At 41.7% G+C, this 21,886-nt stretch overlaps 1 protein-coding gene across 1 annotated transcript in view; it reads right to left on the reverse strand.

Moving 5' to 3' along the window:
• Positions 1–2,504: 2,504 nt before the first annotated feature.
• Positions 2,505–21,886, reverse strand: part of ATP10D (ATPase phospholipid transporting 10D (putative)) — a 49,021-nt gene continuing 29,639 nt past the window's right edge. Inside the window, 16 exon segments of the mRNA XM_075752219.1 lie at positions 2,505–2,774; positions 2,776–2,869; positions 2,872–3,027; positions 3,030–3,148; positions 3,968–4,155; positions 5,514–5,618; positions 5,878–5,958; positions 8,675–8,875; positions 9,353–9,478; positions 9,996–10,072; positions 10,510–10,819; positions 12,485–12,669; positions 15,577–15,703; positions 16,608–16,717; positions 18,091–18,709; positions 20,879–21,067. Of these exon segments, the coding sequence (XP_075608334.1) occupies positions 2,648–2,774; positions 2,776–2,869; positions 2,872–3,027; positions 3,030–3,148; positions 3,968–4,155; positions 5,514–5,618; positions 5,878–5,958; positions 8,675–8,875; positions 9,353–9,478; positions 9,996–10,072; positions 10,510–10,819; positions 12,485–12,669; positions 15,577–15,703; positions 16,608–16,717; positions 18,091–18,709; positions 20,879–21,067 (2,814 nt within the window). The 3' untranslated portion in view covers positions 2,505–2,647.

Consider the following 21,886-nt stretch of genomic DNA (forward strand, 5'->3'; position numbering starts at 1 on the left):
ACTTACAGTTTCAAGACCACCCACAGGGTCTGGCACTTTTGAGACCCAGATGAACTCATCCTTCATCCATCCTGAAAGCCTCACCGCACTAAGCAGTGAGGTGACGAGCCTTGCTAAAAGCCGCCTAACAGCAATTTCAGCGTCCCTGAGGCATCGCGCAGCTGGCCCCAGGTCTAACGGCCGACTGCCGCTCATCTGTCTTCCTGCAGTTATTTTGATGCCATGGGTTACAGTCACAGAGGATTTTGGAAGATCTCAGTCTGAATGCTTACAGCTTTTGTACGCTGCACATCTGAACTCCTGAGACTAAAGGATCGGCTACCTGCCAAATCTGCTGGTAGGTTCTGCTCCGGCAGCAGAGGCGACAAGAGCGCAGGTCACAGGCCGTGCTGTCCCATGAACTGCTTTTCACAGTGACAGGAAGGGGAGAGAGCTGAGCCCTGTGCTCCCTCACGTCACTGCAAGTCCCAGAGCTCCTTCAAGAGAGATTAACGTATCTCCCTGACAGAGCCACGGACCTGCAGAACTGCAGAACAGAACAATCTGTTCTCTGCGGCCACACGTGAAAAGAGGCCATAGATTTAAGGTGCAGAGGAAACATTCAGGTGAGACAATAGAAACCAAACCAGTATTTGACTTCGAGGGCAGGAAAGCACTGGCCTGGCCTGCTCCTCTGGAGCTCTTTACAACAGAGGGACACCTGCTAGGAGTGGTAAGGGTAGAGCCCAACCTGCCTTGGGGCTGTGGAGCAGAGCAGACGACTCACTGAGTCCCAGGGGGTCTGTTCCTGCACGATTCTGCACTTGTACCAGCTCATCTCCCTGCACAACCTGCTGCCTGGTTTGCATCTTCTTGGACACCTTGCAGTTCTCGGGGCTTGTAATGAAAACCGAGATGTTTCACTCAGGATAGCTGTACCCTGCTCTGGCAAGGTGCCCCCTGCAGCAAGAAGGATGCTACAGACAAACATCTGAAAATCGTAACTGCAAACCAACATGCTCGACATGATCTCTTAGAATTTGAATGTCTGCCATCACTTCAAAGTCCCCACTAACCTTTGGTTAGAACTTACAAAAATATTTTGTCATGTGTTGAACCAAATTAAAAAAAAATATTTGCAGAAATGGCTGTCATCACTGGCTCCTTCCACTGTTTTTTTTCTACAGGCTAAACAAAAAGGATATTTTTCTCCTCACTAACACCAGGGATGGAGTCAGCCCTAATTACATTCTACCTTTCGAAAACAGAACCATTTTAAACTTTTGGTAACATGTGGTGACCTGCATTTGAATGAACTTAGCGTGCCCTAAATATCTGCCCTGCATAGCAGCAGCTGTCCCAGACCTCACAGCATTTGTTTGAATTCTTTCAGAGATCTTAAAAGATGTGGAATATGCAATGTTGATCATCGACACGGAAAGCTCATGGTTCAATTACAAAGCAGAGCCCTTGCCTCAAACACTGTGCCTAAAAATACACACACAAAACTTGGCACTCTGAAAGCAGAAAGTTTTAGAAAGAAACAGAACCAAAAACTGGGCTCAATACTAATAATTCATTAGCACCTACAGTTTGAGGAAACTGTTTATTTCAACAGGTGCTAGTGGATACAAACAATTTCCCAAGTTCCTAAGCAGCCACATGCACCTCAGCCAGCTTTTGTGCAGTGTGCAGCACAGTGAGAAACTGGCAGAGGCAGGACATCTCCAAGGCAGATGAGCAACAGAGCTCATGTTTGGGACATGCAATGGGTTATACCTTCTTTAGAGCAGCCTTTAGAGATACTTAAGCTGTTTTATTATTATAAAAGTCTGGAGGAAGGTAACAACACCTGAGAGTGAAGAAGAGTAACGTCAGCAGCTAGAAGCTGCTATTTGTAAGAGAAGACTGGAGCTACCACCCACTGCCACTGGCAGACAATTCTGCAGTGCAGGCATGAGGCAGAGTTTAGGGAAAAGTCAGGCAGCGACCATCTGAGTTGGGTGAGGAGGAAAACTCCAGTCAGTGGCGAATGACATGAAACGGCACATGGAGACAAAAAGGAGGCATGTAGCAGGAGATGAACTATCATGGAGAACAAAAGGCTGCACTAGGATTTGCTCTTTTTGTGGAAGAGGAAGGCAAGGTGACACATATGTCTCATCTGGCTCGCTGTTCTGATGGCCCATGCAATACCCTGGTGAACACACCGGACCACAGTGGTTGAAACAATTACTGCACACACATACTGGAGGAGTCTTCCAACAAGCCAACCAGTAACTACATCCCAGCCCTTCCGCCTACTTCATACTTCAGCAAGTGGTGAATCCCAGGGAATGCTAGGGTTTTAGGACAGCAGTGCAAGGGCGCAGGTTGGCTTACCTGAACTGGATCCTGCAAATCCATACTCATGCAATGTTCTGTCCTAACACCACGAGGTACTATGCAATGTTGCATACAAGAAATAAGCAGTATGCAAAGTCTACTGTGTGAAAAAAATATAAAAAACAACCCAGCCATTTAGATCCTGAACATCTTAATAAATTATTGAAAAGCTTTATAAACAAAAAAGCTTTTAAGGACATGTGTGCATCATCTGCCTTGGCTGAAGAAAACAATACCACAACACAGCATAAATCAGCAGTTATTACTCTTGGGTTTTAAACAGTTAGCATTCCAACCTTGTAAAATACATTAAAACATCTTCACACAAGACAGAATTAAAACCTGCTTTGTGTGCTAAAGAAACAGCACTGCTGCCCTCTTCAGAAGCATACGCAGCGACTTTGGCACAAGTTGTTCCCACCAAATATGTCTGAATTAGTTTCCTTTGATGAATTCAGAAATACAGTCTTTTCACAGTTCAAGCCATTTGTATTCCCTGAACGCCTGGTGAGAAGGAGGTGTCCTCTACTAGCCCATCTCTTGAACAGGCCTGAAAAGGTGTTTCAGATGTTGGCAAAACCCTGGCAATGCTTTCTTCCTCTGATACAGCACCTGTGGCCGAGCTGGAAGACCCAGAAGTAGCCTGGAACTCTAGTTTACAATGCAGTCATCTTTCCATCTCTTAACTGCTTCCCTCTGCTCCTCGGGGGTCAGCCTGTCAAGGTGCTTGGCTCTCAACACTGCAGACGGAAACAATGTTCCTTGGAGAACTCTCAGCAAATATCTACAAAATAAACAGTTTCAAACGAGCTGTTTAAAAGCAGACTCAAAACTGTTTCCAGCAACACTAAAGGAAAGCAAACACCATTCATGTAACCCTGAGGCTGCGGCAGCCTCTGGAACAGTTTTTGCAGGTGCCGTTTTGTGAAAATGAACTATAAGGCCAGCATGTTTAAAACTGGCATTTTCAAAGACAGATACCAAGGCTCCTGCCTTTCCAGAGTGAATGAGTTGTCACACTCGAAGTTACAACTTCTTTAGTAAACTTCCCTTAAATGTTAGGCTTGATAAAAACACAACTCAGGACCCCTTGTGAATCTAGTCAGAGTGTTTCCACCCCACAAAGAAGCCTGTGCATGCATTCTTCGTTCTAAATATTCTTATATATATATTAAATGACATAAATTTCAAACAGAAAATGGTTTCACAAATAAATACAGACTAAGCACAGTACTTCTATGTATAGTACTTGTTCAACTTTAATCACTAATTTAACTCATTTGTATATAAATCATAAACTCTGTGGCTACAAAGATTACTGTTTTTTCCCCCTCCAAAGACAATATTTAATATAATATATATAATTTAATATAAATCACAAAAGAAATTCTTTATTTATGGAAATTTACTTTGAGAACATGTCACTAAAGAGCTGTCCTCACATGGCTTGGTCTGGTAGAGTTATGACACTTTCTTTACATTCAGGATGGGGCGGGGGGGGGGGGGGGAAGACCTCTAGCCAGAGAGATTGATAGCGTCGCTGACTCAAAGAACACTAATTTTGTTAACAACAGCAATCTGCAATTATAAAAGAGAAATGCACCTGGGTAGCAGAGCAACACAAGTAGTCAGGAGGCAAACCAAGTAAAATACTGGGTCTGTCATGTGCTTTTCCATGATCCAATAAGGGTTTGATGGTGGGTTGCTGGTTTTGCAGGTTGCCCCAAAAGCAAGAGCGAAGACAAAGTAAAACAGGATGCTGCCAACTATAACTACTGTGTGTATCCAAGTCTGCAATTCAGAAAAGGAAAGAAATCAGATTTAAGCTGTGAACAGAAAAACCCATAACATCTGTATGTGTGTATACATGCATGCATGAACATGCACACACTCTTCCTCCAAGGACAGCTGCTTCATGTAACAGAGAACAGATCTGTTCAGATAATATTCCTAATTTTATACAAAACATCCCAGGAAGAATGGAGCCTTCTTCTGACAGTTCATAGGTAACCCAGCCATTTAATTTTTTTATTCTACTAAATGCATAGCTTTTGATTCTTTTATGAAAGACTTTTTTTTTTTCCCCCCATCATTTGCCTTAGATGACCGCTTCAGCCACTAGCAGCAGAGAAAGCCGCCTTAAGCAAACAGGGGCAAGATCTTCACATGACACCACCCTTATATATCTTGCTTGAGACATTGATTAACTGTTCTACATTGGAGTTTTCTGTAATTTTATAACTAAACAGCTATAATAGTTACTATGGAAACAAGACTGTCATTGGTCTGACAGCTTGCCAACATTCAAAAATGCCAAATAAACCCCATTTAAGTAATGCTTTCCTATTCGGATCGTAGATACACTCATGCTACCCATATGTTTGCAATTAAGGCATTTTTATCACTGCTGCCATGCTCCCAAAAGAACAATGAAAAGACTGAATCACAACTTGAAATTTCATAAATTATGAAACAATCCTAAAAAATATTTCTAAAAAAAAAATGTTAGAGAAGAAATAAAACTCATTCATCTCTGTCCTTCTACTGTAAGTATTATTGTATTTTCTTTAAAATTATGCAAAATAGCCAAGTATTACCCTTACAAGGGCTGTAAATTTACCCAAGCTAATGCAGATGCTTTAGCTTGTGCAGACAATTAAAAACTGGAACAGCATTTCTGCAGTATACTGGTTCTCTTTTTCTGGCACCAAAAGATACCTCTGAATTGTTTATCCTGGCCACACAGCAGATCATCAGTTCCAAGTACTGAAAATCAACATTTCACATTGTTGTCTTTGAGAAGCTAGCTTTGGGAACTAATCAAGGCTCTGTAGATCACTGACTGGTTTTATCATGTGCAAAACTAAACTGACATCCCCAAAGCCACTGTACCCTAATGAGGCAGGATCCTTTCTCTATTTACAAATAATTCTGAGGCCAAATTTTGTTAATTTTAGTCATATGAGTAATCTTTGCTCCAATGACAAGTGCATTAGGAAAGCTCACATGGTCACATGAAATATATAGGTCTTGGCCCTTTTATACTTATTCTGTTTTGTATATGAAGCTCTTTCTTCCATTTAATGTTAATGAAAGCTGTATGCACATACTCTGTTAGGAATATATGCTTTAAGAAACAAAATACTCACCACAGACTTGCACTCAATGAGAAGGTGAAACAGTATTATGAACAGCGCTGCTGTGTTTATGGGATTTCCAAAAGAAAAAATGTCTATGTCTGAGCCATAGTAAGTCTGTAAAGGAAGACAGAGGTCAGCATAATATATTCTTTACGTATAGTCCTGATACACAGAGTGGCATGGATAGTTTCGATACCATACATGTTTGCATGCACACAGGTCAGCTCAGTTCCAATGATGAACCTGTTAGTACACATTTACATATGAGATTTATATATGAGGAAGTAAAATCAAACACTTTGTTTTATTCTCTAATTTGCTAGGGTTTCTAGTATGTCAAAATGTATAAATGTATTTCATATCCAGTACTTACAAAGTAAGGCACAAAAAAGCAAATAAGACTTTGGTAAAAAGCATCCAGCAAGGTTATCCAGAAAGTTGAAGGCAAGTAAGCCTGTAAGAAAAAAGGCATTGAAACAAATTGAACAAATTGCTGCATCCTTAATTAGCATTAATTTGGATTTGGGGAAAGATTATCTGCAGAAGTAATTCCAGTTAGTTTCCAATGAGGCGGCATCTTTTGTGTTATGATAACAAGTAGCTCACTCCACACATGTAGCTAAGTGTTAGTATTTAAATCAGCAGCCAGATCTGGGAACTCTGATCTTACAGCTGTTTCTGCCAGAACAGACCTAGCAGAGCCTTACCTAACAAAGTACTAAGGAAGGGAGAGGGCTAGGGGACAGTGAATTACTCTAGAAGCTTACCATCAATGAATGCCAAGTCTCACTTTCCTCTATCTCCACCCCCTTCTTTTTTGGTACATGTGCTTCTGCCTCTTAACTTGTGCTGGCTGACTCCTCTGTGTGGGCCGGACTCCTCTGTCAGCTAACTTAAGCCACTAGGATGTGAGGAATCAATTCACTTTTCTGCTGGAATGACATGTTGCTGTTTTAGTGAGTTAAATCAGCTCCTGGAAGGATGTGATGGGACAGCTGAGCTGGCACAAGGAAGGTAGTTTAATTATGTGGGTAAAAACAGGCAACAGGAGGAAAAGAAGGGAGAAGAGGAGAAGGAACGAGCCTTCCTCACTCAGTGGCAGCAAACTGCTATGACAGCTCAACCGCTTATGAAACCAAAGCTGCATGTGCCCTGGCTCAGATATATCCCATTCCTTCAGGCACTAAATTAAGACGCACGGGTGAGCAGTCTAGTCACCTGGGACTTCCTCTACAATCAGTGGAGAGAGACGGATTTCTCCAAAGAGCCATTCAGCCCTTTCAAGAACTGAACTACTCTCAGAGGGTCATGTGGGAAACTTGTCTTATTTGCCTGTCAGGGAAGTGCTTTAAATTACTGAAGATGAATCTAAGCTACTGTCCGTTTTTATAGCTCGTACAGAGCAGTGCACTTGTGATGTCATGGTGATACTACATCTTTTAAAGCATTTATGTTTCTTCCACACTGCACTTAATTCAAAGAAATTATTTCACTGTGCTTCCATGCAAGAAAGGAAATTACGTACTACTTAACAACTCCAAGCACAGAGCAAGGCAATGCTGTGCTGGACAAAAGAGAAAAATTCTGATAAAAGTTAAGGATAAAAAAAAAAAACCAACAAAGGGAAAGAGAAAAACTATTGTATAATGCAGTAATTGTGATTATGTTGCCTCAAAACCCTCAGCTCAGCTCAGATCACCATACATATCCTGAAGATCAAAACAAGGGCCAAATCCTGAGGCCTCGTAACATCTTCTTAGCCAAAACTCTCTGTGACTGACAAAGCACAGACCTTATCGAGCCAGTCTATAGAAGCTCAGATCGGTACCAAAAGAGTACTTAGTTTTGCAAAAATATCGTAAACCAAGCAATATAAAATATTTAAAGGTACATAGAAAGAAATGTAAAAGTAAACAAACAAACAAAACAAATTGTCCCCTCACTGCATATCCTTCTTTCCTTCTAAATCAGACCTAGACTTCTGCCAGGTTATACAGATGAGACTGCAAAACTAGTATACAAAACTTTGCGGCTCATTTTTTCAATAGTATTTGTTGGAATGGAACGGAATAGATTATTTCAGATAGAAGGGACCTACAACAATCATCTAGTCCAACTGCCTGAACAATTTAGGGCTCTCCAAAAGTTAAAGCGTGTTATTGAGGTCATTGTCCAAATGCCAGGCTTGGGGCATTGACGACGTCTCTAGGAAGCCCCTTCCAGTATTTGACCACCCTCTTGGTTAAGAAACGCTTCCTCATGCCCAGTAGTCTGTTATTGAAAGGCTATGATCATAAAAAAAACAGTGAGGTTTAGGTGACTCATATGCTCAATGTTTCCTCTCTCAGGGCTACTAGTATCTATTCTGTCTCAGGCTCAGTATGTCACTGCCTTCAACTGTTAAAATAAAAATATTATTTTAATTGTTAAATTAAAAAAAAATTATAAAGTTGAAATTATGCTAGAATTCATGTTAAGCAAACCAGAAACCAGGAAAAACCTTACTTATTTATATGATTTTGATTTAGAAACTACCCCCCTGTTCCTGCAGTTTTCTGTGCTAAATGTTTGGACAAAATTTACTTATAGAGCAGATATGATGTACAGTCATACAGTGTTTTCAGATGGGAGAAAAGTGCCACCAGCGAATTCCAGAATATACCCATAAGGGGAAAAGAACCCTGAATGACAGCACTTTCTTGAGGACTATTTGAAAGGAATATGTTCTGGTTCTCATCCATTTCTCGTTATTTTGGCAGTTGAGACCCTTATATTACAGTGAACAAGCAGTATCTAGTGCCCTTATCTTTAAAAGTAAGCGCAAATGCCCCAAAGAAACCCATTTTGAGGAAGCATGTTGACAGCTGAGGCAGTGAATGAACATGCTGGTAACAATGTTTATCTAGTACACTGCTTCACCTGAAGTCCTTAATTTCTCTTATCATCCAAATGTCTGGTAAGATTGGGTGTATGGCTGAAAAGAGCCTAAGAAAAACTTTCGCAAAAACAACTTTTATTTGAGCACATATTGCACAAGCCTTGATGTTTTTCTAATAGAGAAAGTGGTTTTAAGCTTCACATTTGCCTGATGTGAACTGTGAAGGAAAGACAGAAATGGCTCAAATGCTGACCATTTCAATTTGCTTCAGGTCAAGCTTTCTTTAACGTACCACAGATTTCTGGTTCATCATGTACAGCTGTGGGAGCTGCATAAGTATCTCCGCAGACACATCTTTGTCCAAGACACCATAGATGATGGGTGGCACTGATGTAAAAAGGAGATTGAAAAGAATCAAGATCCAGTAGTCAGTCATTGATGTGCCTGAAAACCCACAGAAGAACTGGTACCAGAACAGAAGGTTCACGTAGGCCTGAAAAGTCAAAGATGGCATGATAAAATGTTACCTGTAGACAAGTGTTTTAAAAGCCAGGAGGAAAGCGGGCAGACCTTAGGTCTGGTTATAGTAATCTCTGGAAAAATAAGTATAAATGCTGTGGAGTTCATGCCAATCCCACAATTTGACATGGTATTTGCCTAGCACACAGCTGTACATTTCAAAATTGGACATGACTTGTTTAAATAGTCATGCTGCCACCACATCAGTAATGCTCATTACCCACTGTTTAATCAAATCAAACAATGGCTTTGAGTGGCAAATTCAATCCAAGGAATGAGTCTCTGCTCTCTGCAGGCATAAATGGAAAACTGAATTGTTTGACATATGCTTTTTGTGTCCTTTTGAACCCATTCACAATAGAAACTTAAAAACAATATAAAGCTCCACTAAACCCTCCAGCACTCTCAAATACACAAACTGTGATTTCCCTGGGATGAGACAGCTACATACCACATTCTTGTAGAAGTAGTAAAGCACCATGTTGGTGAGTCTGGTGTAACACCAATGACCATGGACAAGCAGCAGTTTCCTGAGGTGTCTAAACTGAGAGATTGCAAAGTCACTTGCCATCACAGCCTGCAACACACATGAAAGAAAGGTTATGTTATATCCAAACTGTTAAAGATAAGCTTCAGATACTACCATGTGAGCAACTTACCTACTGTTGGAAATTCTTATTTTATGATTTTTTTTATACATAGTGCTTACGGTCTTAGCCTCACTCAGATTCAAGCCCCTCCATACAACATTTTACACTAACACCCAGAGCTCAGCCCAAAATAACAGAGGCAGGAACATGGCTGTCTTTATTATTACCACATAACTGCACAGAAACCACTGATGCTTAGGCTGCACAGGAGTAAAAGTGAGTTGGGTGACAGGCAGCAAGCTCTGCTGTTTGGGGTTTGAACCCCTGCAGCGTTCAGCTTCTGACTGCTCCTGGGAGAGTGCTGCAGTCTGGGCGTGAGCTCAGGCCGCAAACTCTTGCCCCTCTATGGTAATGGACTGTGGAGTCACTGGGCTTCCAGGGTAAACTCTGAACCAATTTAAAATGGAATCTGATGTCATTTGCAGCTGTCTTTGTATACACTACCTGCATGCCTTCTTGGCCCGATATTCCCACACCAGTGTCAGCCACCTGGATCATACTGACATCATTGGCACCATCACCTAATAGAGAAAAGAAAAGAGGAAAAATCAAAACTAACCTCTCATATTTGAAATGCAATCTGGAGGCAGCTTTGCTGGCTATCACATTGCCATGGAGGTGGCAGGAAAAGACAAATACACAAGAACACCAGAGTGTTCAGAGAAAAACATTTTAATGGCCAACAGTGCAGCCTATGGAAAACCCTACAGAAAGCAGGATATTAGCTGTTCCTTGTGTCAGAATTTAGTTGCTATGGCTTTAGATTACCGTGAGTAAGTTTATGGACTAAATCTGGTAGTTCAAAAGGCTAAAATCATCTTTATGCCAGAGACAACTACGATTCAAAGGATTATCTTCCTCGTAAAGTAAATTTTGTGACAGACATTCACAAAAATGTAGGGAAGAAGAACCTGGCTTTTAGTTCTTTTCAAAGAACAGAAGATAACAAAGGACTCACCTACAGCTAATGTCATTGCCTTTAGCTTATTTCGCACCAGTCTCACCAGGACACTCTTCTGCAGTGGTGTGGCTTGGCAGCAGACTACAGCCCGACATTTTTCTGTGAGTTCCAAGAAAATATTCTGTAGGCTGTCATGAAGGACGTGCTCTAAAGTTCTTCCATCAATAACCAGGCCAGCACTGAACCCTGGAGCTTGAGTGGATGGACTTGCAGAGACATTCCCAAGATTCTCACTGGGGGTTTCTTTGCCAGAAGTATTCTTCTGGATGCCTTCTAAAATTTTGCTCATCACCAAGGCACAGGCATCCTAATTAAAGTCAAGAGAAAGGCGACTTGTTAAATACAGTTTGTGTTCTGGCTCCCTTTTCAATTTATAAAATACATATGGAGAAAAGGTCAAATGCTGCCCTTGTGTAGCATTTCACTTGAATCCAGAAAGGCTCAGACATAAGGCTGAATAACCCTTTTAAATCACAAAGAATGCAGTCTGTTGTTAATAAAAGGGCCTGCGATTTGACTTTGCTTAAGTAGATTGGCTTGGGTACTGTACTGGGAGAAGGGAAAACACTGAAGCAAATCAGAAAATGTTCGTAGACTAGCAGAAAAAACAACCATTAAGGATCCTGTAATATAAATACAGCTTTGATAGAGGACTTTTGCTCTCAACATTTCTTTTGTCTGGCATGCAAAGCCAAAAGTGCATTTCAAATCAGATTACAGGTGAGCTGCAACAAGTTACTGAAGAACTGCCCTTGTGGAATTTTTTATCTTGTCAGAATCAACATAAGATGTCCAAAAAATTCTTGATATCAATATATGTAATGCACATGCTATACAGAAGAAAATACCATATTCTTAAATCTTCTCATTATTTTACTTTGAAATGCAACAGTATCAAATCCTGTCTATTTTTTATTTCAAAGCCCAGTTAGAGGGAGGACAAGCACTTCTGCAAAAGAGGCTCAGTTCTCACTGTTAAGATACTCATTCCCCAGTAGGAAAGAAGGAAGAAGTGTTAGCAAAAATCAAACTGCAAGCTTTCCTCAAACACAACTGGACTAAAAATCCTTTCTTTTTCACTTTATTTTCCCTGCAGTTACCACTTGCCACACAACCTTTTATGGCAGATACAAATTTCTAAAGTAACATATAAGCAGAGAAAAGAAGCAAAAACAAAAGGTCTTAGAAAAATCCTCCAGCCTGAGAAGTCTCAGATTTCAGGTCTCTGCTCTGAGGAGAGACATTTCATACGTTGGCTTTACCAGTTACAGCTAGTAATTTCTCTCTTAAGAAACCCAAAATTGATAAAAAACAAGGTTTGAAAAACAGCTGATTAAAAGCATCCACAAGGGGACACAACGATCAAGTAGGGCTAAACTTATCACCCAAAACAGCAGCATTTTTAACCACTCTTTACCACATGACTCAATTACCGGGTGGTGGGGAGAAGGTGGCTTTTTCTCCGATACAATTGTTGGCAGATTAGTTTTCTTGAATGCTGTGCAGTGTACTTTAATGAGGCAATTCTTTGTACATTTATGCAAGACAAGCAGGGCTGAAGGGATATATTACACAAAGCAACACAAACCTTAATTCAATAGAATTTGCACGACAATAATTCCTAAATTGCTAATATGCTGTAACTCACAGCCATTAGAAGCATGTGAAGCATGTCAGCTCTCTGACCTACCACAAAGAGAAATTAAGCAGTCTATTCCATTAAAATAATTAATCATAATTTAGGGACTGTATATAAAGAAACAGATGTTACATACATATAAAGGATTTAAAATTTTACCCACAAGAAAGCAAACCGTCAGTTTTCCAGCATTTTCATCTTCCAAGAAATCATGCTGTCTTTGGTTGGTTGGGAAAGCAGAGAACATGTTATTTTTCCATACTGTCCTGTGATATAGCCTGACTGAATTTTTCAGTAGAGAAAAAAAAAAAAAAAGTGTAATTTGCCACTCACCCTACTCTCTGATTTCAGAACGAAGATTCTGTCATCTGGTTCCAGTAGCTTACAAGCATAGGCAATGTTGACAGCTGTCTCTCTCTTGTCACCTGTCAGCATCCATATTTTTATTCCTGCTTTCCGTAATGCCTGTATTGTGTCTGGAACACCCTCCTGTAGGCGATCTTCAATGCCAGTGGCACCTTAATTTAGACAAGCAGAAAGATTAGTGCTGCTGTTATTTCCAAAACCAAAATGCTGCCAGAGTGACAGGACAAGATGGTCCTCTGTGTGTATCTACATCCTAAAACAGACACCCTACTGGGACATGCTTGGGAATTCCTCCCTTCCAAGTCTTTCTGTCCCAGAGCCCATCACATGCGAAACTGTTGACACATACCCTCATTACAGCCTCAGGGGCCTCCAACTCTTCACAAGACCCTTTTAAGTCAACTTTTCTCATTCTCATGGTTGTTTCATCCCACAGTGGCTGTGGGACACAGACTCTCAGGCTTCTCATGACAAATATACTGCATTATTTCCATTCCCTGCTACCTCAGACTACCCCAAAACTTCTTTCATGTATCACCTTGATCCTTTCTATCTCAAGGTCCACTTCCTTATTCTCAGCTCTGCTGTATTCTCTGTACCTCTTGTCCCAAGGCCCCACCATTTCCACATGAAAATCCCCCTCTTCTTATATGATATTTTTGCACACTGCAAAGACCTGTCATTCATCATCAGGTTTCTCAGCTACTCATCACTGCAGTACCTTCTGTCCCAGGTCCTTTCAATTCGTAGCACTAACTCTGTGTTTTGCCATTCCTCCTGCCCGCACTGCAACCTCAACATCTTCCCCCACTGGGAGGAAATGCATGCTGTAACACACATCCCTCAGTGCTTATACAAAGATTTGCAACAAAAAAATACAGAGACTTTAGCAGAGATATCCTCTTTTCTGGTTTGCAAAGCAGGCAGACCTGTGTCCCTAAAGCCAGCTTACAAAATCTTCTGTTCTGGTAACAATGAGGTAACACAACATCAGCATAAAGCAGAACCATCTCTGAAAAGCTTCAGTGCCAGTGATTTACTATGGTACAGGACATTTTCATGGCTTTTTCACAATACAAATCGTACTAAATCATAACCAGGAGACATGGTTTGGCTTGTGGGATTCTCAAGCTAAGACAGTTTCTCAGAAAGAAACTTCAGCCAGTTGCAGCTAGGTTCATTCTGAAAGACAAACAATAAAAAAATTCAAAGCAAAGTTTTCCCTCCTAGCATGTTTCTAGTGCAGAACTCTAGCCTGCAATTTGTATATAAAGCACTGTCATATGGGGATAGGTAAGAGCCAAAAGGTCAGACAAATTTCTGACACTACAGCCATTTCTTCAGTAAGTAGCTGCCAACAGGGCACAGAGCTCATGGCCACTGGTCACCAGGAAGACAAAAACATCCAGGTTCTTGCTCTGCACTCTGCCTGCATTTTGATGCAAGTCAACAAAAGAGGCAGGAAGGAAGATGCTGGGATCTATTCGATGCAAGCTTCTTTGAGAGACACTGCCAGGCATCAAGGGAAGAGAGAAAAATGTTGTTTCAATTTGGGCACTCTATACACTTAACACCCCTCTTCTGAGGTACTTGATCACCCCATAATCCAAGAGAAGCCAGTTTCAATATGTATACTGCTGAGATCCTGATCTGTGCTTAGTTAAGTGCTGCACGTTAGGACTATTCTTTCCAGAAATAGTTTTCCATTCAGATAAAGGCCTGAGGCTCTATATATATAGCTATATGGATTTCATACCTGCCTATGCAGTGGACTACAAACCACTGCTGTCCTCCATGATCTTGGCAATACTGAGATGATTTGAATTTTTGCTTGTTGTTCTTTGAGGACAAAGTCTTCATTTCTCAGTCCTAAGAGGACAGTCAGAGTTACAGCTGCAGCTACACCAGGTAATGTTTATTAAGAAAGCAAAGGAAGGCTCAGAGAAGTGGAATGAGAAGTGCTGTAAGTAGTTCTGCTCTGCCGATCACAATGTACATACGCCCCAGGCAGGGGTACCTAAGCTAGCAGAGGTACTGAAAGCAAGCACATTGGCAGTACAAAGCCATTTACCCTTCTTATTCTCACTCCTATTTAATGTTGGGGCCAACTCATATTGCTTACTGTCCCAACCAGAGACGTGAGACAAAAAAATGCCTTGGCCTGCAGGACAGCAGGTCTCCACAGCAACTTGACTTCCCTCTGCTGATTCTATTTCAAAAGGGTACCTGTACAGCACATCATCCCTTAAAACTACAGCAGCTAGCAGCGCTGCTCTGGCTTCTCTCCAGAAACTGAAGCCAATAATCCCAGAATTCCTTTCAGTATCAAGGTTTATGGCATTTGCCCTGAGCAGATGTGGCAAAAAATGAGGGAATTAACACCTTTCCACACAATAGGATCTGTCTCTCTTCAGCTTCTAGCATGAGCTGCCTTTACTACCACAGTCAGATCTCTGCACTTTGTTTTCCAAGTGTTATTTGCTGGGCAGCCCTCTAGAGTTATTATCCCAGACTGCCTGCAGTTTACCTTTTACACATCTACACCAAATGTTTTTCATTTTCTTTTGGCCTCCTCATTTCTGCATAGCTGAATGACCATCAGAGGAATGGTTCCTGCAGAAGCATGCCTGACTTCTTACCTCCATGTTATTACAGGAGGACACAGCACAAGCATACCTGCTGTGCCACAAACTCAACAGTGATGGAAAACATACCAGAAGTGGGATCCCTGTGAATGTTTGCCCAGGCAGGCCTGTGATTTGTTATTATCATTTCACATGCTTATTATGATGACACTTAAAAACTCTAGTGAGCACAAAAAAGAAACCCAATTACAAAAAAAAAATCAGTAAAACTATACCCTTTACAAACAACAGAAGAGCACTAGCTGACTTCAGTGTGTTACTTACTTACCAGCAAGATTTATGAAAATTCAGGAGTGACAATAAATTCTAGGTCTGTAGAAAGCCATGTGTTACACAAATAGAGCTCTCTGCAGGTAAATTCCAATTATGACCATCATAAGCAGTTTCCTGGGAGTTACAGCATTTTCTGCTTACCGAGTAAAGTTAATTCAGTCTCAAGCCTGATGGCAGATTCAAGGAGCAGCTCCTCCCTGTTGTCAATACTGGTTTCTGCTAAAAAGTGATGATTTAACCACTCTGCATACTCTGCATCACTCATCACCTACAGAGGGAGAGAAAACATACGGCAGGTATCTGTATTGTGTTTTCAAAGGCGCCTCAAAAGTGTCCTCACAGTTACTTCTGCTGTCCACATACTGAATCTAGAAGCGCAGCCCCTGGCAGTGCATTACTTACATGCCTCAACATGTCCATGGATTTAATACGATGTCCATATTGTCAGATTACTTTGTCAGGCTTCACAAGCCAGGTTGTTCACTGGCACCCTGCAGGTTTCTGGAGCTGCCTGACAGATTTCCATTTAGAGGGAAGGTAGGCAGGCCAATGAGCACAGTCTACTCTCCCTACTGCTCATTAATTGTAGCATTGACACAGCCGCAGAATCACTGCACAGCTGTGTACAGCTCGATGACTGTACAGCTACACGGCCTGTACTTTCACTTTGCATAAGGCTTTGTAAAGAGGTCCCTTGCCTGTTTCAATCCCTATGGAATTTTACTTCTGAGCAGCTTTGAATTTAAAATGGAATCTCAAAATGTCACTTAAGTTTTGCATCCAGAGCTTATAACACTGCAAACTGTGAAACCCAATAAAACGGGTCTGGCTTCATTTGTTTTCTGTGTCTGGAATTCCAATCAGGGCCAGTTTCACACAAGGAGACCTCCTCAGGACTCCTGAATTAAAAACAGGCTATTTGACAACCCCTGTTTTAGAATTAGGCTATTAAGCTGCTTGGCATCCTAAACTGACAACAACTATGGCAATCTAACAGAAGTCAGGAATTGATTTGGGTCAACTTACAAATTCCTCCTGAAAGAACCTAAGGATAAACAAAATGTGGCAATGGAAGCATCTGTTTAGAAGTTGTGATGTTTGCTCCACTGGTGATATCACTCAAGGTGGTCACAGACTGTTAACATTGTTAAAAATACGTATTAAAGGAGTACCTTCTTAGCAATACACAGAGTGCGCAGTCCTCTTCTGGCATAGTCATCCAAATGCTTCTGAGTTCTCTCTTTAATCTTTTTCTGTTCCATTTCCGAATTATTAGTACCTACTATCACACAAAAGCAAAGAAAGCAAATTAAATATGCATTCTTAGCCTAAATTTAGTGGAAAGTTTTGAAGGTCTAAATATGTTTTAAAAATACAGAAATGTTAACAAGTTTTATTTTAACTATGAATGTATCTTCATGTTTGCACAATGTACTGCGGCTGCATCTACAGCGAGCATGCAGTGCATCAGTCTGCACAAGCAGTGAGGAGGAACCCATCTGGTACTGATAGATCTTTGGATGCCACCAGTATATCAAAATGTTTGTCTAAAATAAAATTATTTTCTAAAATGAACTGGGCCACAAGACACCCAAGCAGCTTTACTGTCACTGGTCTAGTGGGAGGGAGCTAAAAGGACAGTTGCAAAAAAGCTTTTTTTAAAAATAACTGTTAAAGGGGTACACTTTGCAGACAGGCTGTCTAGATAATCAGAATCTGGATACCTGTTTGGAGGTACTGTTTCTGCCCCATGGTCTACAATGGCTTTCTGTCTAGACTTTAGATGGCTAATATTGGGTGAGTTAAAATCCACCCTTGGAACTGGAAATATCCCTCTTCCTCACTGAGATCAGCCAGCCATGGAACACACAAACCCAACTTCCTTTTGCAGAAAGCAAGCCTCTAAAAATAATTGGTTTATATTACTTTCCAAACCATTAAAAATAAAAACCTTGGAAGATCTGAACTTAAATATATTTAGGTATTTATTTCTAACATACACAGTTCATACTTTCTTTTCAGTGCCTTCAGTAAAAATCAATGACTGTTTGCTACAGCGTATGAATAAATCAGTTAGTGCTTAAAGAACAGTGCAACCCTCCTGTGGCAGATTCAAACCCCCCCCCCGAAACAACAGGGACCAGCAGGAGGCACCACACAACTTTACAGATACTATTATTACACCTAGAAACACAGAAATAGTCAGTAGTCAAGGGAAAAAACACTGAAAAAGCAGTGAGAGGTGACATATGCTACCAATACCTCTCCCCAACAGCTCAGAAACACTAACATTGGTAAAAGCTAGAAAGTATCTCATTCTAATAAACACCTCTCACTGTGTAGCAGAAGTCAACTATTCAAGCAGATGACCTTACTTTACAACTGGAAATACTTCAGCTGGCTCCAAAGGGTCTGCTTAGACACCACTAAATCCTGTGAGTAACAGCTGCTTCTCTCTTCTCAGTTTCCACACCAGCACAGAGCACAGCTATATCTAGGTGACAAGCAATACTACTTTTCCGGGTTCCCTATAAGGAATTATTCACAGATAACAGTTCTGCTCGGTTACTTGTCTCTTCTCATGAATCAGGCCATCTGTTCAACTGTACTGAAGAATGACAAAGGTAAGCAAAGGATTAGAAGTTCTATAGATACCTTCCCATGCAGTTCTCAACAAATCCATCATGACTGAGTCTGCACCTTTTGTGTACACCACCACTTTGCTGGAGATTGGATGTCGAACCACCACTGACATCCTTTTCCGCACTGAATCAAAAGGCAGGATATGCAAAAGCTGAAAAGTTAAAGATCCCAGGCCTGCGAGGTCCACAGTTACTTGATCTGGAGTCCTAGACCGTAAAATGCATTTGTAAGCCCTAGCAGCATGAACCAAGGCAGCTTCATCTGGACTCTCAGCTTCATAACATAGTTTAGGTAAGGGAGACAATTCAATAGATGATGCAGCACTGTTGTGTTCGCAGCCAGCAGCTACACTGGCCATATCTAGTTCTTGAGGCACTTGGGAATCTTCTGGGCTGTCAGTATTGCAAGTCTCAGCAGCCCTTTGAGCAGCTCCATCCAAAGCAGGTGAAACCAGTTTCATTCTGAAAACAGACAGTTTGCTCACAAAACTATTATTGGGGCTTTCAGATGATGACTCTCTTACATTTGGAAGTGGGGAGGAACTTAGTCTCCGGACCGACAGCCTCTGGAACATTTGCCTGATTTCTTCAAGTGATTTAATAGGCATCCTACCCAGCGAACAGTGTCTCATCTGGAATAGAACAGTTAGAGAAGGCATATATGTTAAATTCTTCATATTTGATTACATTAAAGAACGACAGCTTACAAACTGTAAACATGGAAACAACTTACAAACATGCTTCTTAACTACCATGAGTTTGATTGCTTGTATTAAAGATGGCCAGCTCAATTAAACATGTAACCATATGAGTACTCCAAACAGCTTCTGTAAGACCTTCATTATTCAAACCAAAAGAATTGTAAAAATACTTCAGATCTGAAAACTTCATGCATTCTAATTTTGATTCCTGACTCCATGTAATCATAGAATCTTAAGGTTGGAAGACCTCTAAGATCATCAGGTCCAACTGTCGACCCAACACCACGTCTACTAAACCATGTCCCGAAATGCCATGTCTACACATTTTTTGAACACCTCCAGGGATGGTGACTCCACCACCTCTCTGGGGAGCCTGTTCCACTCTTTTGGTGAAGAAATTTTTCCTAATACCTAATCTAAACCTCCCCTGGCACAACTTGAAGCCATTTCCTCTTGTCCTTTCACTAGTTACTTGGGAGAAGAGACCAACACCCACCTCACTACAACCTCCTTTGAGGTAGCTGTAGAGAGCAGTAAGGGCTCCCCTCAGCCTCCTCTTCTCTAGGCTATACAATCCCAGTTCCCTCAGCTACTCCTCCTAAGACTTGTGCTCCAGACCCTTGACCAGCTTTGTTGCCCTTCTCTGAACACACTCCAGCACCTCAGTGTCTTTCTTGTACTGAGGGGCCCAAAACTGAACACAGTACTCGAGGTGCGGACTCACCAGAGCCAAGTACAGGGGCACAATCACATCCCTACTCCTGTTGGCCACACTATTCCTGATACAAGCCAGGATGCTGTTGGCTGCCTTGGCCACCTGGGCACGCTGCTGGCTCATGTTCAGCCGGCTGTCAACCAGCACACCTAGGGCCTTTTCTGCCAGGTAGCTTTCCAGCCACTCTTCCTCAAGCCTGCAGCATTGCCTGGGGTTGTTGTGACTGAAGTGCAGGACCCAGCACTGAGCCTTATTAAACCTCATACAGTTGGCCTCAGCCTATTGATCCAGCCTGTCCAGATCCCCCTGCAGAGCCTTCTTGCCCTCAAGCAGATCAACACTCCCGCCCAACTTGGTGTCATCTGCAATGAGGGTGCACTCAATCCCCTCATCCAGATCATTGATAAAGATATTAAACAAGACTGGCCCCAAGACTGAGCCCTGGGGAACACCACTTGTGACTGGCCATCAACTGGATTTAACTCCATTCACTACTACTCTCTGGGCTCAGCCTTGCAGCCGGTTTTTTACCCAGCGAAGAGTGCACCTGTCTAAGCCATGAGCCGCCAGCTTCTCTAGGAGAATACTGTGGGAGACCGTATCAAAGGCTTTACTGAAGTCCAGGTAGATAACATCCACAGCCTTTCCCTCATCCACTAGGCAGGTCACCTGGTCATAGAAGGAGATCAGGTTGGTCAAGCAGGACCTGCCTCTCATGAACCCATGCTGGCTGGGCCTGATCCCCTGGTTGTCCTGCACCTGTCTGGTGAGCGCACTCAAGATGAACCACTCCATAATCTTCCCCAGTACTGAGGTCAGGCTGACAGGCCTGTAGCTCCCCGGATCCTCCTTCCAGCCCTTCTTGTAATACTTCTCTTCAGAAGTATGACTTTATAACTTTCAAAAGTTGTGGCAAATTGAACTAAACACTTTAGTTCTTCTTCTGAATTAGCAAGACACTTGTGAAGAATAAACCAATTCCATACCCTTCACAGTAACTAGCTATAAGTACTGGTAAAAATACAGTACTTTATAAATACTTTTTTAATGTCTGAGTTTAAAACAAAAGACAATTCCCCTCTCATCAATGTTACAAAGTAATTGGCTTACTGTTACTCAGAACAGTTAGGCAGCTAATAGCTTACAAACAAGGAACAAGGCATGCAAGGCTGACATTAATTTCTCATTACTGGTGAAGAGTTAAGAATGAGTTATCACCAGGAAGCATGTTCTCCTTTGCCACTGAAAAGCATAAAGTAAGGAGAGACTCTTGCTTCAATTCTACTGCAATTGCAAGCAAGTTGTAGTGTGTAACTGTAATCAAACCAAAGGGAGCCCAATTATTTACGGATACGGCCAAACAGCCCAAAATAAGGCCTTCTTACCTTCTGACGTGGCTGATTGGGGACTGAAACTACAACAGTATTACAGATCGCCAGAGCAAGAAAGAAGTCAGTGATGTACATTGTCTCCAAAGATAAGCTGCTGCTAGCTTCTTCTGATTGTTGATAGAAATGAGAAGAAATTTGACTGAACTTCTCCAGCAGTTGTGTGTCGGGTACAACATCAGTTTCCTATTGATGAAATGAACAAAACTGTCCATTAGGATCTAAGCTTCATCTCAGTCCCTGGAGGTTAAATCGGTTACAGATGAATGAAATGTGTAAGCTCTTAGAACTTCCTTCCTGTTAGATGCTGAGTTTGTTATCCTAGGAAGTAGAGAACACTCTGGTGTCTTCACTGCCTTGTGCTAGCTCATTGAAAATGACAAACTTCATGCCCAGACAGGTAAACAGTAGCGCTTTAGTTCACAGATGCTTCAGCAGAGATTAAGTATGATGAATGCTACTTAGACGCCTTCAGGTACAGAGGGAGAGTTTTTACCTCTTGTAACCTCCAATAAATACTGGTCATCTAGATATTTCCTATTAAAACCAAAAGAAAATGCTAGAAACCTCTTAAAACAAAAGCACAAACTGTTATTAAGAAGAAGCTGGACAGGCTGAGAGAGGTGGGATTGGTCAGCCTGGAGAAGAGAAGGCTCTGGGCAGATCTAATTGCAGCCTTCCAATACCTAAAGGGGGCCTACAGGAAAGATGGTGAGGGACTGTTTATCAGGGAGTGTAGTGACAGGACAAGGGGTAATGGGTTTAAGCTAGAAGAGGGTAAATTTAGATTAGATGTTAGAAAGAAATTCTTTACTGTGAGAGTGGTGAGGCACTGGAACAGGTTGCCCAGAGAGGTTGTGGAGGCCCCATGCCTGGAAATGTTTAAGGCCAGGTTGGATGAGGCTTTGGGTGATGTTGGGGGCTGGAACTAGATGATCTTTAAGGTCCCTTCCAACCCAAACCATTCTATGATTCTATGATTTTAGGCGGATCATGGACTCACAG

Source organism: Balearica regulorum, chromosome 4, assembly GCF_011004875.1.
Source record: "Balearica regulorum gibbericeps isolate bBalReg1 chromosome 4, bBalReg1.pri, whole genome shotgun sequence".
Taxonomy (NCBI): Eukaryota; Metazoa; Chordata; class Aves; order Gruiformes; family Gruidae; genus Balearica; species Balearica regulorum.